We start from the raw sequence: 21,371 nt of genomic DNA, 5'->3' as shown, positions 1-21,371 counted from the left end.
CAGACACGTGTTTCCATGTAGAGGATTTTTGGAATATTTCAATTAATAAACCAATTGAGGCACAGGATTTTTTTTGAAGAGAAATAGGTAAGTATTTGAAGGAGACTAATGTAAAGTTAGGATAGAACCATCTGCTCTGCCTTCTGCTTTGCTTTGTAATTCTGTAGCATCTTGTTCTCTTCATCGTACAACCCTCCACATTAACTCAGTTAGGAAACCCACCCCATTCCCATGTGGTTACTTCCTTTAGTTCCCAGAGAATAATCAAAGAATCTTTTCAAAGCCAACTTTCCTTCTTTGAATGAGCAGTCATTCTTGGTCCCAAGCCCTGGCCTTTTAATCTGTGAACCCAGAGGCAAGCACACAGGGACACCGACCCCTGTACATTCCCCTCCAAGTCACTGTTCCAAATCTACATCATCCTGACTTGGAAATATCTCACTGTCCTTCATTGCTGCCGAGTGTAAATCCTGGAACTCACTTCCCAGCAGCACTGTGGGAGCACCTTCACAAGAAGGACTGCAGTGTTCAAGGTAGGGCTTCACCTCCACCTTCTCAAGGGGACTGAGAGATGGACGGGATGCCCAGCTCTTGAAAATGATGAAAAGAAAAAGATCCTTGCCAATGATTTTAAGTGTCTACCCATGGCGAGAAGAAATGGTTTATTTCCATCTCATCACTTTATTGGATCTCTTTTTAACCAATATTAAACCCTCACCCTCTGCTTCCTTACACTGAGACAATTCTACAGCCATAGCAGCAACTTTCTGCTTAATCGTACTCACCCCACCTTCCTTACAAGCATTCCATGTCGTACTTTGTTGAATACCTGACCGAACGTTTATATTTATAATAGTTATCATGGAAAATCCGCAGAGACACAAAGAGTTGTATGGCATAGAACCAGACCCTTTGGCCCACCACGTCCATGGTGACCATTGTACTTCCGAGCTCAGTCAAGTCAATCTAACAATTTGCTTTAACAAATTCACGTTGCCTCTTGATTTGCCCACTCCTTTCCAGATGAACATTTATTTTGTTCCGGATAACCGTGTCCAATAACAGGCCCATCACTGAGATCACATTGACCAACCACATTTTCCTGGTTCACTCCCTCCCCCAACTTGTTTAGTGAGATAATATTTGCACCGCAGATACCTTCTGGGACAACTGATGCTCTTAGGATTTTCAGGAGTTCAGCACGTCACTGAAGACTGACAAACCTCTACAGATGTACAGTGGGAAGCATTCTGACTGGTTGCATCACGGCCTGGTTGGGAACTGCAATGTACAGGAACACCAGAGGATACAGAGAGCATTGGGACTCAGCCAGTTCCATCACGGGTACAGCTCTCCCCACCATCGAGGGACATCTACAAGAGGTGATGTCTCAGGAAGGCGACATCCATCATCAGGGACCCCCACCATCCGGGCCGTGCCCTCTTCTCGATGCTGCCATCAGGCAGGAGATACAGGAGCCTGAAGACACTATACCTCAAGGTTCAACAACAGCTTCTTCCCCACCGCCGTCAGGTTCTCAAACCACCTGAAAAACCCCAACACTACCTCAGACTACATTCCTTTTTTCTCTCTCTCAACGTGCACTAATGTCGTTATGTTTATTTTGCTGTGTAAGTTATGTACAATTTATGTTAATTTAAGATTATGTTAGTTTATCTCTGTAACGTACCGTGCTCCTGCTGCAAAAAGCTAATGTTCATAACACTTATACCTGGGTATGTGTGCTCATGACAAGAAACTTGAACTTGACAGAGCGTGAGTGAGCCAATCCACCTTCCCTTTCACACCATTCACCACTTCTCCAAAATGACCCCAAGTAACTAAAGAACCTCTCACATCCCCTGGCCAGCTCCACAATTCTTCTTTCACTTGCCACCTCTTGTGTGGTGGTGTGTGGAGAGACTCAGCCTGCTATTGGTTGAATAACGTCCAATCAGGAGTGACTGTGAGGAGATTTACATTGTTATCTTAAGGACGGGGCGATGAGGGAGGAGTCAGGGGAGGGGCTGTGAGTTACCAGTGGTGATGAGGAAACGTTGGAGATATTGGGCAGTCTGTGTTATTGCATGAAACTGCTCTCGTGATGTTTCTTCAGTTCCTGCTGCTTTGACGAAATCTCCCCTCAAAATGAATTCCTGTACGTAAGCCCAGAATGTGGTTGGAAGGCTGTGACCATTGTGCAGCCCATTCTCCCCGACCAGTCCTCTGTGGTGCAGTCTGGAGAGGCCAGGCAGTCAGCACAAGGGGACGGACTCCAGGAACCATGTCACCAGCCCTGTCGGAGTGCCCCACTTCAAACCAAGGACCACCACACCTGCCCACAACAACGTCAGAGCGTGCTCAGGTGTTGAGTGTGGAGCGGGCAGGGCGGTGGGATTGCACTGTGTTGGTCCAACAAGGGCTAGCATGAATGGGTTTGGCTAAATGTCCCCCTTCTGAGCAGGTTTCTATTCAGGGGGGCACAGAGGTGAGGGGAAGTAATGGTCGGAGGTGGGAGAGACCACAGGAGGTGGAAGGGGGGTGGCTGGGAGAGGCAGTGGGGGGTGTGGGATAGCACGTTATGGGAACACCAAGCCTCAGATCCCACAGCCCCGTATCAGTATTGGTTCTTTATTGTCATACGTACTGAGATACAGTGAAAAGCTTTGGTTGCATGTCATCCAGACCGATCACTCCATATATCAGGCACCGAGGTAGTAACAAAGAAAGCAGAATACAGGATATAGTGTTACAGTTACAGAGAAAGTGCAGTGCAGGCAGACAAACAAAATGCAAGGACCATGACAAGGTAGACTGGGAGATCAAGAGTTCATCAATTAGCGTACGAGAGGTCCATTGAAGAGTCTGATGAGATGGAAGACGTCCTTGAGCCTGGTGGTGCGTGCTCTCAGTGGGGCCACAGCAGAAGTTACCACTTCTGTCTCAGCACCACCTGCCTGTCTGCAGAAGATCAGCCATGAAGTCAGTGGGGAGACTCGGCAGATCAGTGAGCTGGGGGAATTACACCTGTGGGAAGGTGAATCACGCAGGAAGATACAGCTTCTTGCAGGCTGATGTTTTGACAGGAAGTGGGTGTAAACACTTGGAAACATCAGCCTAACGCTTGCTTCTACATGCAACTTGCTGAACCATAGAAAACTACAGCACAGAAAACAGGCCATTCGGCCCTTCTAGTCTGTGCTGAAACATTATTCAGCTAGTCCCATTTACCTGCCCCCAGCCCATACCCCTCCAGACCTCTCTCGACCATGTATCTATCCAATTTACTCTTAAAAGTTAAGAGCGAGCCCCCATTTACCACATCAGATGGCAGCCCATTCCACACTCCCACCACTCTCTGAGTGAAGAAGTTCCCTCTAATGTTCCCTCTAAACCTTTCCCCTTTCACCTTAAAGCCATGTCCCCTTGTACTTATCTCTCCTAATCTAGGTGGAAAGAGCCAATTTGCATTAACTCTGTCTATGCCCCTCATCATTTTATAAACCTCTATCATATCTCCCCTCATTCTTCTCCGCTCCAAGGAATAAAGTCCTAAAATGCTCAATCTTTCCTTATAACTCAACTCCTGAAGACCCAGCAACATTCTTGTAAATCTCCTCTGCACTCTTTCAATCTTACTGACATCCTTCCTGTAGTTCGGCGACCAGAACTGCACACAATATTCTAAATTTGGTCTCTCCAATGACTTATACAACCTCACCATAACATTCTAACTCCTATACTCAATACTTTGATTTATGAATGCCAGGATGCCAAAAGCCTTTTTTACAACCCTGTCTACCTGTGACTCTACTTTCAGGGAATTATGTATCTGAACTCCCAGATCCCTTTGTTCCTCCGCACTCCTCAGTGCCCGACCATTTACTGTGTGTGTCCTCCCTTGATTTGTCCTTCCAAAATGCAACACCTCACACTTGTCTGCATTAAATTCCATCTGCCATTTTCTGGCCCATTTTTCCATTTGGTCCAGATCCCTCTGCAAGCTTTGAAAGCCTTCCTCACTGTCCACTACACCTCCAATCTTAGTGTCATCCGCAACTTACTAATCCAATTTACCACATTATTGTCTAGATCATTGATATATACAACAAACAACAATGGCCCCAGCACAGATCCCTGAGGCACACCACTAGTCACAGGCCTCCAGTCTGAGAAACAACCATCCACAACCACTCTCTGTCTTCTCCCACACAGCCAATTTCGAATCCAGTTTACAACCTTTCCATGGATACCCATTGACTGAACCTTCTGAACTAACCTCCCATGTGGGACCTTGTCAAAGGCCTTACTAAAGTCCATGTAGACAACATCCACAGCCTTACCTTCATCTACTTTCTTAGTGACCTCCTCACTCCACAAGGTTCATTAAACACAATCTACCATGCACAAAGCCATGTTGACTATCCTTAATCAACCCTTGGCTGTCCAAATACTTATATGTCCTATCTCTCACAACACCTTCCAATAATTTACCCACTACTGATGTCAGGCTCACTGGCCTGTAATTACCTGGTTTACTCTTCAATCCTTTCTTAAACAATGGAACAACATGAGCTACCCTCCAGTCCTCCGGCACCGCACCCGTGGCTAAGGACATTTTAAATATATCTGCCAGGGCCCCTGCAATTTCTACACTAGTCTCTCTCAAGGTCCGAGGAAATATTTTGTCAGGCCCGGGGGATTTATCTACCTTTATTCGCTGTAAGGCAGCAAGCACCTCCTCCTCTTTAATCTCTATATGTTCCATGACACTAGTGCTTGTTTCCCTTCCTTCCATGTCCACTGTGCCAGTTTCCTGAGTAAATACTGATGCACAAAAAACTGTTTAAGATCTCCCCCATCTCCTGAGGCTCCACACATAGATGACCACTCTGATCCTCTAGGGGACCAATTCTGTCTCTTACTATCCTTTTGCTCTTAATATACCTGTAGAAACCCTTTGGGTTTACCTTCACATTATCTGCCAAAGCAGCCTCATGTCTTCTTTTTGCCTTCCTGATTTCCTTTTTTAGTATTTTCTTACATTTCCTATACTCTTCAAGTACCTCATCCGTTCCTAGTTATCTATACCTGCTATACACCTCTCTCTTTTTCTTAACCAGCTCACCAATATCCCTTGAAAACCAAGGTTCCCTGTGCTTGTTACCCTTGCCTTTAATCCTGACAGGAACATGCAAACTCTGCACTCTCAAAATTTCGTCTTTGAAGGCTTTCCATTTACTGAGCACATCCTTGCCAGAAAATAACTTATCCCAATCCACCCTACCTAGATCCTTTCTCATTTCCACAAAATTGGCCTTTCTCCAATTTAGAACCTCAACTCAAGGACCAGACCTATCCTTATCCATAATTATGGTCACTGGACCCAAAATGCTCACCTACACATACTTCTGTCACCTGACCTGCCTGGTTCCCTAATAGGAGATCAAGTATTGCATTCTCTCTCATTGGTACCTCTATATATTGATTTAGAAAACTTTCCTGAACACATTTGACAAATTCCAAGCCATCCAACCCTTTCCCAGTGTGGGAGTCTCAGTCAATATGTGGAAAGTTAAAATCCCCTACTATCACAACTGTCTGTTTCGTACATCGGTCTGCTATCTCACTGCAGATTTGTTCCTCCAATTCTCTCTGACTATTGGGCTGTCTATAATACAACCCTATTAGTGTGGCCACACCTTTCCTGTTCCTCAGCTCCACCCATATGGCCTCTGTAGACGAGCCCTCCGGGCTGTCCTGTCCATGCACAGCCGAGATCTGTTCCCTGACCAGTAACGCCACTCCTCCCCCTTTCATCCCTCCCCCTCTATCACGTCTGAAACAACGGAAGCCCGGAAAATTAAGCTGCCAGTCCTGCCCCTCCTGCAACCATGTCTCACTAATAGGAATAACATCGTAATCCCATGTGCCAATCCACGCCCTAAGCTCATCTGCCTTACCTACGATACTCCTTGCATTGAAATAGATGCACCTGAGAACATTACTATCATGTACAAACCTTCGATTTCTGTCTGTACCTGCAGACCTCGCACGATCATTTTCCTCCTCACTTTCTTCTCTAACACTCTGGTTCCCCTCCCCCTGCAAATCTAGTTTAAACCCACCGGAGCAGCACTAGCAAACCTACCCGCAAGTATGTTAGTCCCCTTCCAGTTCAGGTGTAAACCATCCCGTCGGAACAGGTCCCACCTTCCCCAGAACAAAGCCCAATTATCCAGAAACCTGAAGCCCTCCCTCCTGCACCATCTCCTTAGCCACGTATTTAGCTGCATGATCCTCCTATTTCTAGCCTGACTAGCACATGGCACTGGTAGCAATCCTGAGATTGCAACCTTGGAGGTCCTGTCCTTCAACTTTGCACCTAATTCCCTAAACTCTCTTTGCAGGACCTCCTCCTTCTTCCTATCCACGTCATTGGTCCCTACATGGACCACGACATCTGGCTGCTCACCCTCCCTCCTGAGAATATCAAGAACTCGATCCGAGATATCACGGACCCTGGCACCAGGGAGGCAACAGACCATCCGGGATTCTCCATCTCTCCCACAGAATCTCCTATCTGTCCCCCTAAATATTGAACTATTTACCCTTCCTCCTATCTGAGATGAGGGTTCCGCCTCGGTGCCAGAGACTCGACCACTACAACTTGTCCCTGGTAGGTAGTCCCCACCAGCAGTATCCAGAATGGTATACTTAATGTTGATGGGAACGGCCACAGAGGTGCTCTGCTCCTTCTGTCTAATCCCCTTCCCTTTCCTAACTGTCACCCAGCTACCTGCCTCCTGACTTTTAAGTGCAACTATCTCCCCAAAACTCCTATCTATGTCTGCCTCTACCTCCCAAATGATCCGAAGTTCATCCAGCTCCAGCTCCAGTTCCCTAACACAGTTTGCCAGGAGCTGCAGCTGGATGCACCTTTTACAGGTGTCTTCATCAGGGACAAGCGTGCTGTCACTAACTTCCCACATACTGCATTCGGAGCACACACCTGCCCGAGCTGCTGCCTTCATTATCCAATCTGACTTTAATTAGCTTAAAGGAACTTACTGGCCTTACCTCTCAGGGTGCTAGCTCTTCCTCAGCCTCTGCTCATCGAAGCCTCTTGGCCAAAGCCTCAAGGCTCCACTCCTACCCTGAGCCACTCACACACTGGCCCCTCCTCTTAGTTACCCCTCCTGATATTCTACTTAAATATTTATCACAGATAACAGGTAACCTTACGTTTGCCTACCTACCAGCTACTCACCTGCCTTACCCCTTTTCGCTGAAGCCCCTTGAGCCAAAGCCCAGAACACTCTGCTCCCACTCCGACGCTGCCCATTCTATAGGCGGTTGGCTTTTTAAACTGCCTGCGCTGCGCCTGCGCCGTCCAGCCCCCACTCGACCACTAAAAACTTTTAAAACACTTATAAAAAATAAAAAATACTAACCCTAGTAAATTCTAACCCTGTTAAAAACTAAGCCTTATACTTTAAACTTAATACAAAGAAAAACTTATCTGCTCCGAAGTGAAGCCCACGAAGCCTCCGTTTTTTTTTCTTTTTTTCCTCCCCCTTTTTAAACTGCCCGCGCCGCGCCTGCGCAGTCCAGCCCCCACTCGACCACTAAAAACTGCTGTGACATTTTCTTACCAATGCATGTTCAAGGCATGTGGCCCTAATAAAAAGTTTCTTTTCGCTGCTTATGGCTTCCCACAAATATCTTCGGATGCCTGCCGAGGTGAGACATCAGCACTGGGAGGACAGTGCACGAGACCTCTCTGGGTGGCTAAATTCTTCTGGACAAGCAGGAAGGTCAGGAAAGTGGAGCTGGTGTAAAAGTTCAACCATTCGGCCAAACCCTGTCACTATTTCGTAGTAAGAGCCAAACAGTTCCCCAGTGCTCCTGCTGAAATGCAACACTCTCCCCTCGCCACTCACAAACCAGCAAAGAAATTGATGAGACTAAAATTAAACAGCTCCATGATTATGGATCGGCAGGGAAGGGAATACAAATGGTGCATTGAATCATCCGGAAACACCGCTAACTGCAGATTGATTTAGGGACAGGCAGTGAACAACTGCGAGAAAGGATCTGAATGTTTCCTGTTCTGTCGCTGTGACTCAGAGGTACATCTGAAGGTAGGAAAAGGATGATGTAATTGTCAAAAAGAGGCCACCATGGGACAACAGATTATGCAGTTGCAGAAGGTCCCTTCTGTTTGCCCGACGTGTCTGGGCCTCTGTGTGGGAGCTCTCCAATGGGGCTCTTGTACAACAACCTTCCACAAACACACCGGCTGCTTGCTCAGCCTGTTCACTGCCATTCCAACCCGCAGCCATTTCATCAGGGCTCCTGTACTGATGGCACTTAGTGCAGCAAGCTGCAACTGCCCGCAGCACAAGTCAACGTTCAACTTTCCCGATGTAACTCACAGCAAAGTGGCCGCATGTACCTGACCAGTGAAGTGGCTGAACAAGTCACTCAATAGTGTCACTATAGAACGGATGATCAGCTGCTACCCACCCCCACACTGGGTGTGACAGAGGTGGACCCAGCACACTCAACTTGCAAAGTCCTCCTGTGCATCTGTACCTAGACTGTCAGAGCCACCAACTGGACCAGAAACAGTCCGACTTAGTCAGAGTCATACCTTCCTGCCAACATCCTAACCTTCATCATTGTCCCTGGGTATGTTCTACCCATCAGACAGACAGACCCACCAGAGGTGATGGCAGAGAGCTGGAGAGTCAGCAGGGAGGCACACTGGGTTCGCCCCAATGTTGACTCTGGTCCTCACGACGTTTCACGGCATTTGGTGAAACAGACTGCCGATTACCTCCAACATGCCTGACTGTACTTGGAAGAGGCATCGAGAGGCACAGGGTTTACTCTGCTTGAGGGACATCAGGGCCCATGGCCAGGTGTGGAGTCATCACAAGCTGACTGGGCCTTGAAGATGTGGCTGCCGGACCAACCTGGGAGGAGAAGCAACGGGAGGAATAACTGGCATCAGGTTCCCCACACACCTACAGCAGGTGATGTTGTTGGAACAGCACTGCAAAGTGCCATCTCCACTCTGAGTGCCCTTGGTGCTGGGGGCCATTACTGACCAGGCGTCAGGGAGGGGTCATGAGCCCTGGGACCTGGAGTCTGGTCACCTTCTGGTCCTGGAATGTAAACCCAGTCTGGCCAGTCACTGCCACATTAGCTAATTCTCACTCATCGACGAAGGGATGTTGAGAGTGTCATCAAATGTCACTTGTTTCGCACTAATACAGTTACTGATGCAGAGTAGAGGTTCTATTCCAGACCTCACCGTGACCTCAGACTAACTGTGGATAAAGGGTTAAATTGAGGAGGTGAGTTGGGTGTATGACCTTTGGCATCAGGGCAGTACTTGACTGAGTCTGGCACAAGGTGCTCTGGTTAAAGACAAGGCTATTATTCCTCATTAACGGTGGTCAGACCTGGAAGATAGCTGTGGTTACTGAAATCAAATGCTGCAGCACCTAAACATCACTGCAGGAGTTCCTCCGGGCAGTATCTGAAACATTTTTAAGTCAGAAGTGGGAGTGTTTGTTGATGACTACACAATGGGAGCTCTTCAACTCATGAAGCAGTTGATAAGCATATTCAGCAAGACCACAGACAACTTTCAGGCTAAGTTGAGGGCAACTTTGACACCACACAATTTCCATACAACAACCACCTCCAACAAGAGAGATTCTGACTCCTCCTCGACATTCGATACCCAACAACAGCTCTGGATTTCCAACTGTCAACATGATGGATCAAAAAATCTTGACTGAAACAGCTACATAAATTCTGTGGCTTCAACATGTTGGGTATTGTCGAGTGAGCAACTAATTTTCTGACACCCCAAAGACTTTCCACGATCCACAACAGCACAAGACAGGAGTGTGACAGAATATTTTCCAGTTTCCTGGACGAGTGTCGCTCCAACACTCACACCTTGTCACCACCTGGGACAACGCAGACTGCACTTTGACGACCACCACGAGCAGTTCACCACGGCAGCTGTGTATAGTGATTAGTACTGGCCCTGTAGCAATGCTCACGTCCTGTAAATACATCAATCAAAACCCATATTCCCGTTGGCAAACGATCATCTTTGTTACTCGGGCCCTGGGTTCCAATCCAATGCTATCACCCACCGTGTTGTACACACAGTGACCTGTTCAGAGTATTTAACATGAGTATCAGCCCCGTTCCCACACATGCTACGGTCTGGTTGGAACAGACAGCTACTGCTATCCAGTTATTTCTACAAACTTTCCTTTCTGTGTCCTTAAGTTGGCAGCTGAGCTCCCATACTAGTTTTTTTGAGTTCAAACATGTTACCTGGTTTTAGAAAACCTTTGATCTGTACAAATCTTTACACAATTTATTAATTTTACATGGTCCCAAGCAGCAAGGAGCATTCCAAATTAGGCGCACACTGAACTGGTGAAAGAAGCTTGTTGTGTATTGAAAGACTGTACAAATCTGTTATACTGAAATACAGTTAAACAACAACTGCACATCAAACAAAGATAGCGAATCTTTGAAATAAATGGCAGGTCCTGCCAGTCTCACTGAGAAAGATCAAATCTGTTCTTTTCTCTTTCTGGATGATGACTTTCCCAGAATTTCCTCCAAGAGTAGGTTGACCATGGATCAGAAATTGAACCTCATCCTAATTTTGGATCTGTGCTGTTTGAACATTATGATATTTTATCAGGTGTTGAAATCGGACTGGAATCAGTTCCAGTGGCCACCAGTACTCTGCACCTGCACTGAGCAAGGAACCTGGCTTCCGAGGAAAACCTGGTGTAACAAACGATCTGCTGGAAGATCTCAGTGGGTCAAGCAGCAGCTCTCCTCCAGTCCTTTACCACAATGACTGCCTCTGGTCACTCCATCCTCAGCACCTGTACTGGCTCCGGATGCTTTGGAAATAGTTTGCAGAAAATGTCATACTTGTGCGCCACTCCTTTACTCCTGCTTCAGACAGTGTTTGGGTTGATTTCCTTCCAAAGAACGTATGAGTTGGAGCAAGAGTGGACCATTGGGTCCATTGAGTAGTTTCCACCATTCGTGCTTGATCTTCTGTAGAGCCACACATCATGGAAACAGGCCATTTGGCCCACACGTCCATGCTGACCAGCAGGCACCCACTGGTATTAATCCCATCTTCCAGCACTTGAATGTCAAGGTGATTCATAAGCCCAACTTCAGCACCATCTTCCTGCACTATCCCCACATCCCTCAATTCCCTTAAGGTCCAGAAATCTACCGATCTGTGTTTGGAATGAAGTCCTTGACAGAGGTCCCTCTGCTCTCCAGGGCAGAGATTCACAACGATTCACCTCCCTCTGAGGGAAGAAATTTCTCCACATCCCAGCCCTGAATGTCCAACCCACCAATCTGAGATGGTGACCCGTGGTTCTAGACGCCTTAGCCAGGGGAAGCATCATCCCTGCATCGAGCCTGTTGAACTTTGTAAGAATTTTGTAACTTTCAACGAGAGCTTCTGAGGTCCTTCTAAACCCTGGAGAAGACAGAACCAACCTACACAACCTCCCTCGTGTAGCAAACTCCAGCCCTCCCTCTGTGGTAAGTACATCCTCTGCGGGAAGATCTCGTTACTCCTGTACTCAAATTGTCTCATTGGAAGGCGAATAATGGCAATTCTAAATGTTGGGTATTTCCAGAACTTTCTGTTTTATTTCAGATTTCCAGATCTGGAGTCTTTTGCTTTTCATGGACAATAATGAACCCTGTTCTGCACTCCTTGAAGCAGTCAAAGGAAGGAGCCTGGCATGGGACTGCAGGTGCTCCCCAGGTTACGTCGGGGTTCCGATCCTGTGAACTGCTGGTAACCTGAGAAGTTTGCAGGTTGGAAATGTGGCAGTGAACAGAAGATTCCTGCAGCCCACAGCAGCCGGCAAATCCATCCCGGCGGTCTCCCAAACATTTGTTCCTGTGTACGGGCTGCACATAAGTCAAGTGTTCGTAACCTGGGGAGAGCCTGTCCTGTTCTGAAGAGCTGCTGTGTGAGGTTTGCAGAGGGAAGGAGAACCCACCATGGGTGCAGGTGCCAAAGTACAATGAGACTGGGGGAACCAAAGACTGGCAAGGACACAATACACAACACCAATGCTCAATACAAGAGGGCACAGCTTTAAAGTAATGGGTGGGAAGTTCAGGGGAGATATCAGAGAGAGGTTTTTTACCCAGAGAGTGGTTGGGGCATGGAATGTGCTGCTTGGGATGGTGGTGGAGGCAGGTACATTGGTCAAATTCAAGAGATTACTAGATAAGCATATGGAGGAATTTAAAATAGAGGGATATGTGGTAGGAAGGGGTTAGATAGTCTTAGGTGAGGTTTAAAGGTCGGCACAACATTGTGGGCCGAAGGGCCTGTATTGCGCTGTACTGTTCTATGTTCTGTCTGGTTCCAGGACCGAAGGAATTCAGTGACATCAGGAGAACAAGGCCGGTGTGAAAATAGAAAAAAACTGCAGATACCGGGAACATTCAGCAGGTCAGGCAGCATCTGCAGAGAGAGGAACAGTTACTGGTTCAGATTGAAGGCCCCACGTCAGAGTGTTCTAACACAGGGATTTTGGCCTGGAATGTTGACTCGGTTTCTCCCTTCACAGACACTGCCTGGTCTGCTGAGCCTTTCCGGCACTTCGTGCTGCTGAGCTCAACATGTGATGCATTTAATTTTTGATCTGTACCAGATAACAGGAACACACTGCACTTTCTCATCAGATAATTTCATCAAAACCATGCACATCATCTCTTTAAATATTATCTGATCATACATGGCGTAGACCTGTTACTTGTCGGTAATCCTCCCTATTCAAACCACCTCAAGGCAACATTTATGCAGACAAGTCGGCAGAACAATTCAGTCACTTCTGCACTCATTACAGAAGATGCACACGTCACAATGCTCCCATAACCCAGAAATGGCCCTAGCACAGAATCCTGTGTCCTTCCCACTTCAGGAGACGAGGAGAACGGTTCCTCCTTTCCCAGCAGAGATGCTCCCTGATGTGATGCACGGATATAGGGATTCGAGCTGATTCCTTTGCAGGAAAAGTTCACCCACAAAGAACATCAACAGCACCAGGTCAATGATAGTGTGTGATCTAATACCAGTGAACAAATCACAGACAGATCGCCCTACCCACTGCTGCTGCAAGAGATGCAGGGTGGGGCCCTCTGCAAGGTTTGTGTGTAACCCAGCATTAACCACCGCCATCACGCCCATAAACACTGACACAAAGCGAGAAGTATCTGCAACGATACCCCATCACAGTGCGCCTGTTTCATTTCCCTGCAGCTGCCCCTTTCTGGGTTTGCAGGCACATCCCGAGAAGACAGCCTAGCCTTCTGAGGGTGCTGCCCCCGAGGCCTGGGATGGAATCAGACCTCAATGTCAGGTGAACCAGCCTCACCGGCCGGGTTGAGTAGGGAGGCTGTGGAAGCAGATGCAGCAATGTTACGGCTCCAGTAAGGTCTGTTCCCATTTCAATTGGCAAGGACACAGGCCGGAGGCTTTAGCAGCATCTGCACAGAACTGGAGATGGAAGAGTTTTCTGTTTAACCACAATGGGGCAAGACCTGTGCAGATCTTCCCCTCCCCTCCCTGAGGATCTTACAAGAACCAGAGGCAGGCTGGGGGTTCAGGGAATGTGCCTCAGCCTGAAGGAGACTTCACGGATCGAGAACACCCCAGGGGTCTGACCATGGTGCTTCCGAAGACACTGACTGTGGTTAATGATCCAGATCCCTGGACTATTGATTTTCAGACGTGAGTACAAGTCCCACAACTGCAAGTGGGAGACTCAAATTTCAATCTTAAATCGGGATCAAGAAGCTCATATCCATCTTGGTAACCGTGAAAGTACTGGATTGTGTAAAAAGCCTTCCAATCCTTACATGTGACCCAGATCCATAGCAACATGGTCAACTGTTTCTTAAATGGCCCAACATACCTCTTGGTCTGAGCAGGTGGGTGGGTCACCAATACCCACCTCCAGGAATGAATTAAAAACCTAGCAACCCAAGTCTCTTGCCACAGGATGTGAAAAACATCAAACAAAGTAAGTGACTGCTTTCAGCAGAGGGATCTTTAGGTAATGCACACGTTGAACATGTGCACAGTGGTAACTGGAGGTTGAGCCTCCCACGGAACTGATGGAAAACACAGAGGAAAAGATGCCACGTGTTTCTTGACCATCAGTAAGTAAGGGTCAAGTGGTACAGCTCAAGTAGTTCACGCATTGATTGGTAAGGTGGCAATGTTGCTCCGGAGACAGGAGGAAGGGGTACAATGATCACCCTAGGTAAGTGATCCTATAATGAGGAACTGACATGTAGCCCAGATGTTATTGCTCAAGAAATTTCCTCTGTTGTCTCATCAGTAGCTTCATCTGATCCTCTCAAGAAAAACTCTGTTGCATGTCATGCAGAACTTGGAAGGATGCAGAGAACATTGAAAGAGCAAAGCACCGTCATCAAAACAACCGTCCGGAACTGTGTCTTGGGAAGTACCACACCTGAACTTTAACCCAAGTTATACCAGGTAAAGAAAGTAAAGTATCCAAACATCAGAGCAACATCCAAGCAATGGTGTGCTGAAAATGGCAGAAAGAGAAATGCCAGATGCATGATCAGGACATTGCTGCGGTATTCGAGGGAATTAGAGAAAGTGAAGGAAGCTGGTATCATTGAACTGCCATTATAGGATGCAGGGCCTGGGAGCTGAATGTTCAAGGTATTCGATGCTTCAAGTCAAAGTCAAGTTTATTGTCATCTGCACAAGTCCATGTGTGCACAGGTGCAATGAAAAACTTTCTTGCAGCAGCATCACAGGCACAGAGCATCAGATAAGCAGCATTTAGGTAGGTCAGACAAAATAAAAAGAGCTGGGGTAGCATAGTAATCAGGGATAAAGTGAGAAGTGATCTTGGCTAGGCAGATCATGATGTAGAATTAGAATCAGTTTGGTTGGAGTTAAGAAAATGCAATAGGCAGCAAGTATTGGTGGGAGTTAGCAATCAGCTACCAAACATCACAGAGACCAGCCTTCCCACCACGGACTCTGTCTATACCTCTCGCCGCCTCGGTAAAGAAGCCAACATAATCAAAGACCCCCCCCCCCCCAACCCTGGACATGCTCTCTTCTCCCCTCTCCCATCAGGCAGAAGATACAAAAGCCTGAAAGCACGTACCACCAGGCTCAAGGACAGCTTCTATCTCACTGTTATAAGATTATTGAACGGTCCCCTAGTATGATAAGATGGACTCTTGACCTCATAATTTACCTCATTATGACCTTGCACCGTATTGTCTGCCTGCACTGCACTTTCTCTGTAATTGTGTCACTTTACTTTGCATTCTGTTATTGTTTTCCCTTGTACAACCGCAATGCACTGATGTGATGAAATGATCTGTATGGACGGCAGGCAAAACAAAGTTTTTCACTGTACCTCAGTACATGTGACAATAATAAACCAATTTACCAGCAACTGTAACGTTGGGTAGGGGATAAATTAGAAATTTACAGGTGGGTGTAAGAAGGAAAAGACCAGTGAAAGAAAAATGTGGAGCCCCTTAAAGATGGAGGTAGGGAACTTGCACTGGGGAATGAGGAAATGACAGAGATGTGAAACATTATCACATCCATTTCCATGGAAGGAAGCACAAAAAGACCTTCCAAAAATACAAGATGACCAAAGTTCTATTGAGAATGAGGAACTGAAGGGGTGTATTATTAGCAAAACCCCAGTACTGGGAAGTTGGTGAGACTCAATGCCAAGGACCCAATGGTCTGCATCCCACAGTTTTGAAAAATTCGGCTGCAGAGAAAGTGGACGCTTGGTTGATATATTCCAAAATTCCACAGATTCTGGAATTGTTCCCCCAGACTGGAGTCTGGAAATGTGACCCCACAGCTGAAGGAGCATTACCAACCTGTTAACCTAACATCAGTCAAAAGAAAATGCTGGAAGCAATAATGAAGGTACAACAACAGAATGTCTGGAAAAGATCAGTAGGGCTGAGCGGAGTCAGAATGGATTTCTGAAGGGAAATCATGTTTGGTAGTTCACTGAAGTTTTTGCGGATTTGATCAGAACAGATCTGGTTGAAGTGGAGCATTTGGATTTTCAGGAGGTCCCACACAGGAAGCTGGTAAACAAGGTTAGAACACATGGAATTGGGGGAATGTACTGACATGGAGTGAGAATTGGTTAAGAGACACAAAGCAAAGAGTACTAATGAGATGCTGAGAGATTGACTGTGAGTCCTGGGTACCCCAGGGCCCAGTATGTGGGCTCCGTGATTTGGTCAAGGGGATCGAGTCAGACCGTGAGGAGGAACAAGAGGAGGCTCCCAAGTCTGTGCCACATTCTGCAGCCGCTCCAGTGTTCTTGTCCTCTGCCCTTCACCCTCAACCCCCTTACTGATTAAAAATCTACCTTTCTCAGGCCTGAATATGTTCAAGGATTCATCCCTCACAGACATCTGGGGCAAAGAATTCCAAAAACTCTCCAGCCTTTGAGGGCAGAAATTCTTCCTCTCATTATCCTCCCAACATTTCTAGCCCTGTCAGACTGTTACATGTTTCAATGAAATTGCCATTCATTAGTCTGTCCACCAGCGGGTATGTACCTCATCTGTTCAATCAGTCCTCAGAAGTCAATCCCTTCAAACCCAGAATCATCACAGTGAACTTTTACTGAAAAGCCTCTAATGATAATACATCTTTCCTGAATCAGAGGACCCAATCTCTCTGCAGTTCTCTAGATGTCATCTCACTCGTTCCTCGAACAGTTGCAAAAGACTTCCCCATTTTTATACTCCAATCCCTTTGACATAAAGTCAGCATTCCATCACCACTCCCCCTCTCCGCCTTATACGGGCTCCCTCCCCTCCCCATCCTCAGTCCCGATCCAGGGTCCTGACCCAAAACATTGACAATTCCTCTCCCCCCACAGATGCTGCTCGATCCCCTGAGCTCTTCCAGCAGATTGTGCGTTGCTCCAGATTTCAGCACCTGCCGTCTCCTGCGTCTCCAACGTTCCACCCACCTCCTGATTGTTTGCCGCCCCAGTACATGAGCTCGCTGTGTTTCATGTACAGAGGGCCCCAACCCCTTTGTGCTGTAACCTTCTGCAGGTTAAATACCAACTGCTTCATCATTCTTCCTTCCACAGGAGCAACTTCCCACATTACACATCACTTGCCGACGTTTTGCACTCTCATTCAACACCCCCTGTAAACTGGTGACATCCTCCCAGAACCCACAATCCCTCCCCCAGCCTCATTCCCCAAGGGGCCCATGTCCACTTTGACCTCTCCCTTTTTATGTACTTAAGGAAGCCCTTATTTTCTGGTTTTACATTTCTCACATTATGTCATACATGTCATATTTCCAAGTCTGCTGATGGTACAAAACTTGGTGAGGTTGTGAGCAGCGAGGATGCGAAGAGGTTTCGGGGGAGAGGGACAGACTCAGTGAGTGGGCGAGAACATGGCAGATGGAGTTTAATATGGGCAAATATTATATCCCGACAAAATATTATTTATATTATATCACATAATATGGGAACATCATAGAGCTATACAGCACAGAAAAAGGCCCTTCGGCCCAACTCGTCCATGCTGACCAAGGTGCCTAACTGAGGTAGTCCCATTTACCTGCATTTGGCCCGTACCCCTCTAAACCTTTCCCATCCACCTACCTGCCCAAGTCGCTTTTAAATGTTGTTATTGTCCCCGCCCCTACCACTTCCTCTGGCAGCTTGTTCCAAACACCCACCACCCTCTGTGTGAAAAAGTTGCCCCCCCAGGCCCCTTTTAAATCTTTTCCTTCTCACTTTAAACTCATGACCTCTGGTTTTGGACTCCCCTACCCTGGGGAAAAGACTTTGGATATTCCCCTTATCTATATCCCCCATGATTTTATAGACAAGGTCACCCCTCAGCCTCCGATGCTCTAGGGAAAGAAAGTCATAGTCTATCCAGTGTCTCCTTACAACTCAAACCCTCCAGTCTTGGTAACATCCTCATAAATCTGTTTTGCGCCCTCTCCAGATGAATGACATCCGTGCCTATAACAGGGCGACCAGAAATGTACTCAGTACTCCAAATGTTGCCTTACCGATGACTTATACAGTTGTAACATGGCGCCCCGACTCCTGTACTCAATATCCTGACTGAAGGCAAGTCTTCACCACCTCGTCTTCCTGTGTTGCCACTTTCAGGGAACTATGTACCTGCACCCCTCAGTCTCTCTGCTCTACAACACTCCCCATCTACTGCGCGAATCACATCAGTCATTTTGATGCAGAAGCAGAAATGCAGAAATGATTTTTAAATGGTGAGAAACTGGGAAGTGTTCAAAGGAACAATTTCACCCCTCAAGCCTGCCCTGCCATTCAGTATGATGGTGGCTGATCCTCGGCTCCTCTCCTGGGCCAGTTCCCCATCACCCTCAACTCCCTGATCTTTCAAACATTTATTGATCTCCTCTTTAAATCCTTCCAATGATTTTGCCTCCACAACCCTGGGGAAGGAATTGAAGAGATTACCACCAGGGGTCCTTTGTACATGACAGGGAAATCTAACATGGAAGTGAAGCAAGCAATTAGAAAGGCAAATGGAATGTATGAGGGGATTTGAATGCAGAGGTAAAGATGTCTAACTATAATTGGATAAGTCTAGGTGAGAGCTCATTCACTATATTGTACCGTTTTGTCTCTTTACCTAAAAGGGTGAAGTGAAGGAGTTCAGGAAAGGTTCACTAGACTGGTTTTAGGACAGCAGATTTTCTGTACAAGGAGTTTCTGTGGCACCAGTCACCTCCAGAAGTTGGAGAGAGGAACTGCAGGTGCTGGAGATCAGTAGAGGAATGCTGGAACTGCTCAGTGGGTCAGGTAGTGTCAGTGGGGAGGGAAATAGAGGCGATGTTTTGGGTCAAAGAGCTTTTGTCAGAACTGAAAATGTGAGAAACCAAACAAGTTGCAGTGCAGGGGAGGAACGTCTGTGAGAAGGTGCAGAACAAACAGACTTCAAACATCAGCAGTGACAGAAAGGAAAAGAGAATCACATTGAAATGAGAAGGAGACCCACATCTGTGGAGAGAGAAAGTGTCTCCGTGAAATTGTTTAATTCAGGATTGTCCCAAGGGCCACAACACAGTCAGGGAGATGTTGAGGTGCCGTCCTTGAGCACCATTGGAGCAACGTCAATCAGGAGGTCAGAGTTGGGGGTGGGTTGAAGAATTAACGGGACAGACCTCTGGAAGCTCAGGGTCATGTCCTTGTGGACTGAGAGAGGGCATGTTCTGCAAGGCTCACCCAAAACTCACACAGTTTCTCCAGTGTGTAGAAGACCCCATTGTGAACACTGAATGCAATCACTACATTGGGAGAAGTTCTGGTGAATCACTGCTTCCTTGAAAGGACTGTCTGAGCCCTCAATGGTGGGAAGGGGTGAGGTAAAAGGGCAGCATTGCCATTTCCTGGGAATGGGCCAGGAGGAGGGAAGTGGTTGGAGAAGGAACAAAAGTTTCCAGTCTCAATAGTTTCACGGTCCTTATTGTAACCCGCTCGCCCCCCCCCCCCCCCCCCCCCCCCCAACTCCGAACCATCACAGCTGAAGACAAGGTCAGTGCTATTGTGGTTTGGTGAAGTGACCTCTGCTTCACAGAAGCTGCAAGGCAGCCCTCAGAAACTTCCTGTTACTGAACATTGTCTCAGCATCCACTGGAAGCCACCCACCACCTCAACCACCGGCTTATCTTCCACTCCTGCGTTCTACCTCCTTTGTAACTCCGACAACTGACAGAAGAAGTCAGAAGGAAGGTCGCTGGCACAGGGACCGGCCAAGGCTCCCAACCTCAGGCCTGGTGCCCGTGGGTGAGGTGTTCGCTGGCGATGGAGCTGGGAGCTGTGTCGTCCACAGACCCCACACTTCCAGAGCAAGAATGATGAAGCCGATAGTCAGAGGGTGACCACTTCCCATTTTCTCCGATTTTCCTGTTCCTTACTTCAGCAAAAAACAAAATCACTTGCAGTTTAAGTAATGGGACTGACAGCTGAAACTGGAGTGTGGACAACGCCACTGAAGTCCCAAATTATATTCCCCCCAGGGACAGGACACGCTGCACAAACAAACCAACTGTGATAAAGGGTGGAGATCAGAACCTTCTGCCCAGCGCTGCTGGACACCAGTAGCAGTGGACAAAGTTAAAAAGACAATCGGAAAATCCTCTTCCGCACAGCTCGGTGACAGGAAACCCCTGAGCCCAGGAGATCCCCGTCTCCAGTTGCACCGGTTCCGGACCCAATCTAACCGGGTCTCCCTGCCCCCAGCGACACCGAGAAGGAAGCTCCTGCCGACAGCGCTCAGAGCTGAACCCAGGGAAAGGCGGAGAAGCTGCGCTCACCATATCCCAGGCGCTCCCGGTTCACACGCGGTCCTCACTTTCCTGCAGTCACTTTAACGTGGAAGTTTCCCAAAGGGCTGGGGTTGTTTAAACGAGCATTTATTTCCCACAGGGTTCTTGAATTCCTTGTCCTCTCGATGCCGGCAGCAAGTGATTCAGAGAGCTCGACCTCTGCACTTCCTTCTTCAGACCGGCGCTATGGGCGGGTCAGACGGCTCAGACTCTGGTCTTTAATGAACGGCCACTTCCAAAGGGGTGGCGAGCAAAAAGCAAACGGCAGGCAACGCAATAATGGACGGGGTGGACCCTACAACCCTCCAGCACACTCGCACATAACGCCCTCATTTAATTTTAGTTGCTCAGTATAAACCGCAGTGGAGGTGCCTGTGGCGAGCGCTGGTCCCGCAGATGCGGCGCATTTCATGGTGAGTCCACCTGTGCCGCCCAACTCAGGGAGGACGGAGGGCCTGGGGTTCATCGAATGACAGAGCTCAGGCGACGGGCCGGTGCAGGCGGGGCCGAACTCTCCCCCAGAGGTGTCTTTTCTGCAGAAACCTGCGCCACCTCCCAGAGGAGTGGGACAACCTCAAGTTGCCGGATTTACACAGAGTTACAACCACTGGTCCTTTCTATCGTACCCCGTCCGCCCAGTGTCCCGCCACCCCTTTCTATTCTGTTTACTCTTCTGAATTCATCTCATTTCCTTTTGAAACCACCTGAGCTATTTTCTTCCATTGCTTCCTGTGGCAGCAAATTCAACATTTTAATCATCTCCTGACTTAAAAAAACGATTAAAGACTTTGCGTTTTATCCCACCCGATTTTAACTGTTGTTGGATTGTTTAAAAATATTTTCCCCCGAAACCTTTCCGATTTCCCCTCTTTTAATCAAA

At 47.6% G+C, this 21,371-nt stretch overlaps 1 protein-coding gene across 1 annotated transcript in view; it reads right to left on the bottom strand.

Annotated features, from left to right (window-relative positions):
- Window positions 1-21,156, bottom strand: part of myo1f (myosin IF) — a 121,935-nt gene extending 100,779 nt beyond the window's left edge. The window contains exon 1 of the mRNA XM_052037594.1: window positions 20,480-21,156. Within this exon, the coding sequence (XP_051893554.1) occupies window positions 20,480-20,482 (3 nt within the window). The 5' untranslated portion in view covers window positions 20,483-21,156. The remainder of the gene's footprint in view (window positions 1-20,479) is intronic.
- Window positions 21,157-21,371: the final 215 nt, after the last annotated feature.

Source organism: Pristis pectinata, chromosome 24 (assembly GCF_009764475.1).
Source record: "Pristis pectinata isolate sPriPec2 chromosome 24, sPriPec2.1.pri, whole genome shotgun sequence".
In the NCBI taxonomy this organism is placed as follows: domain Eukaryota; kingdom Metazoa; phylum Chordata; class Chondrichthyes; order Rhinopristiformes; family Pristidae; genus Pristis; species Pristis pectinata.
The sequence above is the reverse complement of the archived record's forward strand: the minus strand, read 5'-3'. Positions and strand labels throughout refer to the sequence as shown.